Source organism: Mustela nigripes, chromosome 3, assembly GCF_022355385.1.
Source record: "Mustela nigripes isolate SB6536 chromosome 3, MUSNIG.SB6536, whole genome shotgun sequence".
NCBI lineage: Eukaryota > Metazoa > Chordata > Mammalia > Carnivora > Mustelidae > Mustela > Mustela nigripes.
The window spans coordinates 38,580,017-38,591,610 of record NC_081559.1 but is presented as its reverse complement, the minus strand read 5'-3'; the positions used below and the strand labels follow the sequence as shown (position 1 = coordinate 38,591,610).

The 11,594-nt window shown below is 46.6% G+C and overlaps 1 protein-coding gene across 6 annotated transcripts in view; it reads right to left on the bottom strand.

Moving 5' to 3' along the window:
• Nucleotides 1–11,314, bottom strand: part of ARMC9 (armadillo repeat containing 9) — a 153,615-nt gene extending 142,301 nt beyond the window's left edge. For all 6 annotated transcript variants that reach the window (XM_059393706.1, XM_059393705.1, XM_059393709.1 and 3 more), the window contains exons 1-2: nucleotides 11,226–11,314; nucleotides 1,055–1,142 (exon numbers count right to left, since the gene is read on the bottom strand). In XM_059393706.1, the coding sequence (XP_059249689.1) occupies nucleotides 1,055–1,105 (51 nt within the window). In that variant the 5' untranslated portion in view covers nucleotides 1,106–1,142; nucleotides 11,226–11,314. The remainder of the gene's footprint in view (nucleotides 1–1,054; nucleotides 1,143–11,225) is intronic.
• Nucleotides 11,315–11,594: the final 280 nt, after the last annotated feature.

The following is an 11,594-nucleotide window of genomic DNA, read 5'->3' as shown; positions in this document are numbered from 1 at the left end:
AGACGTGACTGCCACAGACTGAGAAGGAGGGGAGAACAGGAGTAGAGAACCTCCTGTGGGTGGGCTCTTTCCCCAGGCCCTGTCCACAACCCTTTGCTGGGCCAGCTTTAAGAACACATTCAGGATCGCACCAACAAATTCCAAAGCTGCATTTCCAGGGCGGATGACTAGCTCCCAGGCTGTGGCTCACAGTGCCTGATGAACCGTTTAATCACAGATTTAAACAGCAGCCACGGTTTCTTGAGCACCAAGAAACTGTGCTTGCCCGATGCTAAAAGCATCAGAGAATATTAAAAAGCCTAGGGTGTGGGTCCTGTCCTTCCAAAGCTTTCAGTGTAGGAAATCTAAATGTCCATTAACAACAAGTTAAGTAGATAGAGCCACTCAGTGAAACAGTCTATAGCCTAAGAAGTATGAGGCAGATCACAGGAAGATATTCATGCCATATTACTGTCAAGGGAGAGAAGCCAAGCTTTAGAACAATGTGTATGCCATCATTCCATTTTGTAAAACAAATTACAGACATGCAAATATATTTTTAATAGTCACAGGAAAAAAGTCTGGAAAACTAGGCTAACCCATTAATAGCGGTTCCTGCAGGAGCGGAACAGGGAAATGAACTTTTCATACTTCCACTTCGTTTGATTCTTTACTGCGAGCATATGTTATTATAATTTTCTTTCTTTTTTTTTTTAAAGATTTTATTTATTTGTCAGAGAGAGAGAGCATAAAAAGAGGGAACAGGAGACAGAGGGAGAAGCAGGAGCTGAGCAAGGAGCCCGATGTGGGACTTGATCCCAGGATGCTGGGATCATCGTCCGAGCCGAAGGCAGACACTTTAAGTGACTGAGCCACCCTTGTGTCCCTATTATAATTTTCTTTAAAGAAATTTTTTTCAAATGGCTTTAGGATTTCAATTTAGTTATGAAAACAAAAAATCATATAATGGAAAACAGGTAACTCTAATGTAAGGATGCATTATAAGACACTATAAAATTTGCTGCATTGTAAAATACAAGATCTCTTTCTGCGACCCCTGTGTTGTAAAACATACCTCTTTCACAAGTCCAAGTAATTCTGATTCATGAGCCAGAACATCTCCCATAGTGAACTGTTACTGTTATTTCACACAGCAAAAGTCTCTACAAGACAAAAACAGAAGATAAATGCTTTCATTTCAGCCATCTGTGAAATGATAACAACGTAGCTGTGGTGGGCAGAATAAGGCCCCCAACCAAATCCCCAGAACCTGGGAATATTCTAGATTGCATGGTAAGAGGGAATTAAAGTTGCACATGGAATCAAGCCTGCTAATCAGCTGACCTTAAAATAAGGAGAATATATATAATTATCTCGTGGGCCCAGTGTAATCACAGGGGTCCTTACAAGGAGGCAAGAGGGACAATGTCAGAGTGATGCTTCGCTGGCCCTGAAAGTGGAGGAAGGGCCCCAAGCCAAAGAACGAGTGCAGGCAGCCTCTAGATGTTCAAAAAGGCAAGGTACAGATTCTCCTCTGGAGCCTTCAGCAATGAACAAGCCCTGGGAACACGTTGATTTTAACTTAGTGAGACCTATTTCGGACTTCCATGTCGTCTTAGGCCCCCGATTTTTGGTTATTTATCATACAAAAATATGGAGGCTCACGTTTAAAGTAATTCTTTCTTCTATGACAACTACTAAAATGAATACGAACACAGGCTAGAAGGTGGTGTAAATGGGCATCGAAGATTGCTAGAGAGACTGGGGAAGATTAATCTTCTTATTCGGCTTTCTAATGTGCCATAATGTGGTATGTGTAATTCAAACAGTCAAGTCCACAAAGTACATTTTAGAACAAAACAGAATTTGATAGGGTTCATGCATTTACTTTAAAGAAGGATATACATTAATATTAATCTGATATAAATAAACTCACCAATCCTCACTCCGCCTCCAAATAAAAAGTAGTAATCATTCACACAAAGATATGGGATACCATTTGCAAGAAATTTCTTTTAAAGATTTTATTTATTTATTTGAGAGGGAGAGATCACAAGTAGGCAGAGAGAGAGAGGGAAGCAGGCTCCCTGCTTAGCAGAGAGTCAGATGTAGGGCTCAATCCCAGGACCCTGGGATCATGACCTGAGCCGAAAGCAAAGGCTTTAACCCACTGAGCCACCCAGGCGCCCCCTGCAAGAAAATTGTTAATGTTTCCTGAAGACCATAATCATTTAGCCTTACAGTCAGTAATGGAGGAGGAAGTGGTGTGCATTTACACAAGTGTTAACACAAACTCATGCACCAGGGAATGTATTAGGTCAGTTTTTGTTTTGTTTAGTTTAGAGAGAGAGCAAGCAGTGTGGTGGGGGGAGGGTGGTGCGGGGTGCACAGAGGGAGAAGGAGAGAATCTTAATCATGTCCAGCATAGAGCCCAGCATGGAGCCCAACATGGGGCTTGATCTCATGACCCTGAGATCATGACTTGAGCTGAAATCAAGAGTCAGAAGCTTAAAAGACTGAGCCACCCAGGTGCCCCATGGTCAGGTTTTTCATTACATTTAGGAATGCACAATATCTATGTACATTTCCAAACATTTAAATAAAATATTGCAAATCTTTTTAAAAAGTATTTTCTACTTTTTCTGTTCTCCAGGTGTGCCCAAAGAAGCCACTCCTTGTGCCCCACTCCCAGGCTCTTAAACCAGATTTGCTGTCCATAACCCCAGGGGAACGACAAAGCCTGGGCACTAATCTTAACTGCCATTCACTGGCACCTGATCCAGGGCAAATCACTGAAGCTCAGGGCCTCTTTTCTCTATAAAAGAAAGTGGAGAATTGACGTCTTCTAGTTCTAGGAACACATGATTCTGTAACATTACATTTTGATCTGCCCATTCCAGTGCATTTGATTTCAGTTATTTGAACACAAGTCAGGAAGATTAAATGTAGTCATTTCCCTCTCTTCGCTGTCTTCTTGGTCTTACCACCGTCTTGTAGCTTCATCTCCCCCGAGGTACAGTGACACAATCTCCCGTTCTCTCTCTCTCTACACTTCCATTTCTATCCTACTAACAAGTGATCTTTGCCTTCCTGCTCACGACCCTCCCGTGGTTCCAGCACCCTCCAGAGGAAGGCTACACTACTTAGGCCCAACTCTCAAAGGCTACACAACATGGCCTCCCACACACTCTCCTTCGTTCTGTTAACTTGAGCCATGATGGCCACTGCGTGGCCACCCCCACCAGACAGCCACATCACATGCCTGCCCTCTCTTGGGGACTTTGCACTTAGTGCAGATACCCTCTGACATCCCCGTCTCCTTCAGTTGCTTAAATGTCACCCCTTCAGAAAGACTTGCCCCAACTACCCTTTGTACAGGGTCAGCCCCATCACTGCTCAGTCTTTCATCCTGTTTTATTTTCTCAACAGCACTAACCACTACCTGACTTGCATGTCCCTACATCTAAGTACTGCTCACTGTGGATTCAGGAGAGCATCTGTTCCCCTGGGGTCCCCAGTGCCTAGGCCAGTGCCTGGCATGCTGCAGTTGCTCAAAAATGAATGGAAGTAATTTCAGGTATGGGGAAAATCAAGCAAGGAAGGGGATAGGGCTTGGGGAAGAGGTATATGGGGCTATTTTAGATAGTGGGGGCAGAGAAGGCCTCCCTGGAAACATGTGGGCAGAGATGAAAGGGGGGACAGGGAGATCACCTCCAGATCTGGAGGACAGGGAGGGTAGGGGCTGCGGAGTGCTGAGGTCCCGTGGGTGAGATGAGAGAAGCAAAGCAGACCCAGGAGGACTTAAGGTGCTGGGCCAGGTAGAACAGGCCTTGCGTAAAGGAGCAGCTTGCATGTACCAGGAAGCCCAGAGAGGGGACCGACAGGGGACTGCCACCACCCTAGTGACAGTTCATAACAGCAGGGTCTGCTCTACGGGAGAGAGACTGAGGGGACAGAGCGGTAAGGACGCCATAGCAAAGCCCAAGCTGGTGATAGGGAAGTCTGGATGAGCAAAAGGAATCCTGGGAAGGGCTCGGCTTCCACATGTTAAAGGGAGAGGTGGCAAGACCTGCTGATGTGAAGGGAAAAGGTCAAGGGCGACGCTGGGGCCTAGGCAGATGCCATTTGCTGAGGTGGGGGAAACCGGGGGTGGGGGGGTGTCTGAGAGGCCAGCTTGAGTGCCACCCCAGCCATAAGTGTCACAGGCCCACAAAGCACTGGAGAGGGGTGCTGAGAAGGTTGGTGTGTGTGAGTTCAAAGTAAAGGAAAAAGTGATTTTCTGAGAGGCCACCTTGAGTGCCCCAGCCATAAGTGTCACAGGCCCACAAAGCACCCGAGAGGGGTGCTGAGAAGGATGGTGTGTGTGAGTTCAAAGTAAAGGAAAAAGTGATTTTCTTTTTCAACATTCCTTTGGCTATTCAGGGTCTTTTCTGGTTCCCATACAAATCTGAGGATTATTTGTTCCAGCTCCATGAAAAAAAGTTGATGGTATTCTGGTGGGGATTGCACTGAATGTATAGATTTCTCTGTGTAGCACAGACATTTTAACAATATTTGTTCTTCCAATCCATGAACGTTTTCCCATTTCTTCCTCAATTTCTTTCATGAGTGTTCTATAGTTTTCCAAGTACAGATCCTTTGTCTCTTTGGTTGGGTTTATTCCTACATATCTTAGGGGTTTTGATCCAATTTTAAATGGGATCGATTCTGTAATTTCTCTTTCTTCGGTCTCAGTGTTAGTGTATAGAAATGCAACTGATTTCTGTGCATTGATTTTATATCCTGCCACTCTGATGAGTTCCTGTATGAGTTCTTTTTTTTTTTTTTTTAAAGATTTTATTTATTTATTTGACAGAGAGAGATCACAAGTAGGCATAGAGGCAGGCAGAGAGAGGGGGGGGGGAAGCAGGCTCCCTGCTGAGCAGAGAGCCCGATGCGGGACTCGATCCCAGGACCCTGAGACCATGACCTGAGCCGAAGGCAGCGGCTTAACCCACTGAGCCACCCAGGCGCCCCGAGTTCCTGTATGAGTTCTAGTAATTTTGGTGTGGAGCCTTTTGGGTTTCCCACATAGAGTATTACGTCATCTGCAAAGAGTGAGAGTTTGACTTCTCTGATGATCTGGATGCCTTTAATTTCTTTCTGTTGTCTGACTGCTGAGGCTAGGACTTCTAGTACTATGTTGAACAGTGTTGATAGTAGACATTAGGGGAAAAGCTCAGAGTTTTTCCCCATTAAAAATTTTATTTGTTGGGGCGCCTGGGTGGCTCAGTGGGTTAAAGCCTCTGCCTTCGGCTCAGGTCATGATCCCAAGGTCCTGGGATCGAGCCCCGCATCGGGCTGTCCGCTCTGCGGAGAGCCTGCTTCCTCCTCTCTCTCTTTCTGCCGGCCTCTCTGCCTACTTGTGATCTCTGTCTGTCAAATAAATAAATAAAATCTTTTAAAAAAAAAAAAAAGAATTTTATTTGTTAATGTTGAAAAAGAAAACCAAAGCTGGTGGCATCATAATTCCCAAACTTGAAGTTCTATTACAAAGCTGTAATCATCAAGACAGTATGATACTGACACAAAAACCGACATACACATAAATGAACAGAATAGAGTCCAGAAATGGATCCTCAACTCTATGGTCATCTAATCTTTGACAAAGCAAAAAAGAATATCCAATGAAAAAAAAGACAGTCTCTTCAACAAACAGTGTTGGGAAAATTGGACAGCAACATGCAGAAGAATGAAACCGGACCATTTCCTTACACCATACACACACACAAAAGACTCAAAATGGATGAAAGACCTAAATGTGAAACAGGAATCCATCAAAATCCTTGAGGAGAACAGAGGCAGCAACCTCTGTGACCTCAGCCTCAGCAGCTCCTTTCTAGACACATCTCCAAAGGCAAGGGAAACAAAGGCAAAAATGAACTATTGGGATTTTATCAGGATAAAAAGTTTTTGCACGGCAAAGCAAACAGTTATAAAACCAAAGACAACCAACAGAATGGAAGAAGATATTTGCAAATATCTTATCAGATAAAGAGCTAGTATCCAAAATCTGTAAAGACCTTATCAAATTCAACACTCAAAGAATGAATAATCCAGTGAAGAAATAGGCAGAAAACATGAACAGACATTTCTCCAAAGACATCCAAATGGCCAACAGACAAATGAAAAAATGCTCAACTTCACTCGGCATCAGGGAAATCCAAATGAAAACTGCAATGGGAATGGGATACCACCTCACACCGGACATATGGCTAAAATTAACAAGTCAGTAAACGACAGGTGTCAGCCTGGATGTGGAAAAAGGGGCACCCTCCTAAACTATTAGTGGGAATGCAAGCTGGTGCAGCCACTCTAGAAAACAGTATGGAGGTTCCTCAAAAAGTTGAAAACAGAGCTACCCTATGACTCAGCAATCACACTACTGGGTATTTACCTTAAGATATAAATGTAGTGATCCGAAGGGGCATGTGCACCCAAATATTTATAGCAGCAATGTCCACAGTAGCCAAACTATGGAAAGAGCCCAGATGTCCATCAACAGATGAATGGATAAAGAAGATATGGTATATATACAAAATGGAATATTATGCAGCCATCAAAAATGAAATCTTGCCATTTTCAATGACATGGCTGGAACTAGAGGGTATTAGGCTAAGCGAAATACGTCAATCAGATAAAGCAATTTTCATATGACCTTACTCATATGTGGAATTTAAGAAACAAAACAGAGTGGCATAGAGGAAGGGAGGGAAAAATAAAACAAGATAAGACAATACCAGAGTGGGAGACAAACCATAAGAGACTTCTAATCTTAGGAAACAAACTGAGGGTTACTAGAGGGGAGGAAGGTGGTGGCGGGAGGTAACTGGGTGACAGACACTAACGAAGAAGTTATGTGATGTAATGAGCACTGGGTATTATACAAGACTGATGAACTCTACCTCTGGAACTAATAATACATTACATGTTAATTAAGTGAATTTAAATTAAGAACAAAAAAAGGGGGCGCCTGGGTGGCTCAGTGGTTAAGCCGCTGCCTTCGGCTCAGGTCATGATCTCAGGGTCCTGGGATCGAGTCCCGCATCGGGCTCTCTGCTCAGCAGGGAGCCTGCTTCCTCCTCTCTCTCTCTCTGCCTGCCTCTCTGCCTACTTGTGATTTCTCTCTGTCAAATAAATAAATAAAATCTTAAAAAAAAAAAAAAAAAGAACAAAAAAAGGAAAGGCGGGAGCTGGTGGTAAGCATTTCGGAATTGTCAGCATAAAGATGGCATTTCAGAAGACCAGGATCCCAAACAGACAGGACTCCTAAGGAGAAGGCCTAGCAGAACAGAGCTCAGGCCTATACCTGAACCCTGGAGCACTCGGGGACCAAGAACTCAGGGAGAGAAAAAGCATCCAGCAAGAGACAAAGCAAGAGCAGGGACTTGTCAGTGGGACACAAGCAGGGGACTGCGGCACCTGGAAGCCCACATCAACTGCGACTACACATGGTCAAGTAACATGGGGCAGAAGACTTGAGCCCTGGATTTGGCAACATGGAGTCTGACAGTGACATGGATAAGGGCAGTGATGAAGGGTGCCTGACTGGAAAGCGTCAGGAAGAGAAGTAACAAAGGAGGGACAGGGAGATCTGTCACAAAATGGAGAGGAAAGAACCTGTGGTGGCTAGAAAGATATGGGAGGTTTAAGGAGGAAGACATTATAAACAGCAGGTCTGTAGGTTGGTGGGAAGAACCTAGTTAGAGAAGGACAAATTGAGGTAGAAGAGAGAGAAGGTTAAGGAAACAAGGTTCCTGCCACACCCAGTATCCCACTGAAGGGCTGGGACCTAGACAGGGTGAGGACAGTCCATCCCCTGACACGGAGGGAGGGCAGAGGAGATGGGTACTGACCAAAAAAACAGACAGATTCAGCAATGAGTAAAACAAGAAACAAGGTCATCAGCTGGCAGTAAGAGGCATGTTGATAGCTGGAAGAGAAGAGCAGGTGGGAACCAAGCTGACTACCGACCTGTGGCACGATTTCCAATATTGAGAGTCTGCTTAAGACAACATGGACTCGAATCCAAAATGGAACCAGTCTGCACAATTCTGCAGTTTCCCCAGCCCCAGCTGTTGGAGTTAGATTAGCCCAGGTGAGGTTTTTCCAGAAGACAGGGAAAAGAGAAAACAAGTGTAATAGTGATGGAGCAGTAGGGCTGGAGGAAGGGGGTGCCGGTGCAGGGGGCAGCGAATGAGCAACAGGGTCCAACATGTGCTGAAGGCGGCATGGCGCCTAAGATCCACTTCCGAGGTACATTCCTGGGAGCTTGAAAGATAAAAAGTGTGATCAGAGCAGAACAGGCGCTTGACTTTGGAAGTGATGCAGTATAAAACGTACATGACAATGGGAGTGGTGAATAAAGAGAATGGACAAAAGACACATCTAAAAATGAAGAAACTGGAGTGAGCAGCCAGGAGGGTGAAATCTCCAATAGAGGAGGCAGAGGGGTAGACAGTGAGCCGGGCGCTACAGCCTTCCTGGGGTTACACCTGTGCCCCTCTAGGCGACAGCCTCAAAGAAGGGCAGCGAGGGGTAAAGGCCCGGATGTGCACATCAAAGGAGCTGGGGGTTCTGAAGCAGGAAAGCAGTGGTCTGGAAGTAGCGGGGAGGACAGGACACCTACCCTTCCTGGCACGTACAGACATGCCAGACTCATAAGGAGGAGAAAGACCACCTCCTGTTAGGGACCAGCATCTCTGCAGCTCTTCCCTGGACACACCACCCATGCCCCTTCTCCCCCTTCCCCACATCAGGCCCATCAGTAGTAAATCCCAAGCATTCCCCAGTACCAGTACCACATATTCTTTCACAACCCCAAACCTTCTGTTTGATGTTCTCGCCCCACCACAAACTTGACTCATTGTGCTAACTGAATGAGGAACTGACCTCCTTCAGGAGGTCTCCTATGACCCCCTCCCCTTTCTTCTCCAACAAGGCATTCTCTCTCCTCTGGGGTACCTCTGAACTCTACCTTTACTTCCATTGCTACACTTATTACCCTGTTTACGAAGGCAGTGAGGTGGATTTATCCCTCCAGGGGTACCTGGATGGCTCATCTGGTTAAGCATCCAATGCTTGATTTTGGCTCAGGTTATGATCTCAGGGTCATAAAACAGAGCCCTGTGCCAGCTCCACACTGGGTGTGGAACCTGCTTAAGAGTCTGTCTCTCCCTCTCCCTCTGCTCCTCCCCAAGCCCCGCCATCTACCACCCATGCACTCTCTCTCTTTCAAATAAATAAAATTAATTAATTAATTTGATCCCTCCAGAACCTAACAGAGCCTGGTGGACACCCAAGATATTTACAAATAAATGAAGTCCAAGCAAAGAGAACAGGATTTTTTTGAAGGCCCTGTAACAAGAGAATTTTGTTGTTTTTGAGAATTCCAGCTACTCTTCTCTCTGCTTGCAACATTTTCCTCCTTTTCTTCACCTGGCTAACCCCTGTCCTTAATAAACATCACTTCCTCAGAGAAGTTCTTCAAGGCTGTCATTTTTTTTTAAAGACTTTTTTTTTTAAAGATTGTATTTATTTATTTATTTATTTGACAGACAGAGATCACAAGTAGGCAGAGAGGCAGGCAGAGAGAGAGGGGGAAGCAGGCTCCCCGCTGAGCAGAAAGCCCGAAGTGGGACTGGATCCCAGGACCCTGAGATCATAACCGGAGCCAAAGGCAGAGGCTTAACCCACTGAGTCACCCAGGCGCCCAAGACTGTCATTTGAATAAGAGTCTACCGTGATGGTCTCTCAGTGAATGTGAGCCACTGTTGGGCAGTCTATTACTCTGACATTCTCAAAAATTAGAATTTTCTCTAAACATTTATACCATAAAAGTTCATTTATTTATTAAGAATTTATGGGGCGCCTGGGTGGCTCAGTGGGTTAAGCCGCTGTCTTCGGCTCAGGTCATGATCTCAGGGTCCTGGGATCGAGTCCCGCGTCGGGCTCTCTGCTCGGAGGGGAGCCTGCTTCCCTCTCTCTCTCTCTCTGCCAGCCTCTCTGCCTACCTGTGATCTCTCTCTGTCAAATAAATAAATAAAATATATAAAAAAAAAAAAAAAAAAGATTTTATTGTATGGGGGCGCCTGGGTGGCTCAGTGGGTTAAGCCGCTGCCTTTGGCTCGGGTCATGATCTCAGGGTCCTGGGATCGAGTCCCACGTCGGGCTCTCTGTTCGGCGGGGAGCCTGCTTCCTCCTCTCTCTCTGCCTGCCTCTCTGCCTACTTGTGATCTCTGTCAAATAAATAAATAAAATCTTAAAAAAAAAAAAAGAATTTATTGTATGCCAGGCAGCGTGCAAAATGCTGCACATTTAGTCTTCACAATACACCTGAGAGATGAATGTGACTTAAATTCTTTTACAGATGAGGCAACTGAGGCTCCAGAAGCCTGAGATGCTCCCCAAAATCCAGGTAGTAAGTGACGAAGGTCAAAATTTAAATCCAGACCGACTCTAAAAAATACATAGCATTATGCCAAATGCTAGGACCACCTCAATCAGAATCAGCCGGGGTGCCTGTGCAAATGAAATTCCTAGAACCACCCTGATCTTCCTGAACACCATAGCAGACACGACATCCAGCGACTGCTTTAAACAAGCTCTCTGCATGACTTTTACACACACTCAAGTTTGAGAAGCACTGCTCTACTTTATGCAAAAACTAGAGAAAACTTCTTCAGCCACTCCTGGGGGTTGCAGTGTGGCAGCTTATTTTCTGTATAAAGGGCTCTCGGACCTACAAGCTGGCTGAGTAACGGGAAGGCTATGGGATTTGTCTGCAAGACAAATGGCTAGCATCCTAGTTCTGCTTGGATCGGATGAAGTCTGGGGAGGAGGTTAGCTGATGCAGATAATGGAGGGGCTCCATCTAAAAGCCCCAGGCTACCCGCTCAGCCGTCATTACCCAGCGGGACGGCTTGCGCCCCCTTCCAAGTGTGGCTCACCGAGGCACAGATCAGGGACTACTTGCGCGAAGCAGTCGGGCCTGTCCTCGGTTTATCCAGGAGGCCTCCTCCGGCCCACGCCAGAATAAGCGCCCAGGGCGGCTGACCAAAAGTGGGGCGTTCTGCAGGGGCTGCCAAGCTGGCTCTCCTCCGGGGCGAGCGCCCCGCAGATCCTCGGCCCTCGGGGCCCACTACAGCTCCTTCTGCGCGGGGGCTGCGGATGCCGGGCAGCCGGACCGCGTCGGGGGACACGCTTACCTGCTGCACCGCCGCGGGAACCCTCCACAAATCCACTCGGCCGCCACTTCTCCAGCTGTCGCCCCGGCAACCGCCGCCGCCAGCCTAGCATCACGTGGGGGAGACGCAGCCAATCATGGGACGCGCCGGCGCGGAGCATCCTGGGAGGAAAGGCGGGCCCTTTCGGAGACCGGGCTGTGAGGGTTCCGGGCGTCGGAAATGAAGCGGGTGTTTGCTGGTGGGTGGGTTCTGCGGGTCACCTCCTGCGGGGAGGCTTCCCGGTCTTCCTCTCCACGACTTCCCCATTCGTTCATTCCACAGACATTATGCCCAGCTCCGGGGATGAGCCGACGGAGCTCAACACCTAACCTCAAGGAGCTCGTTCTATCC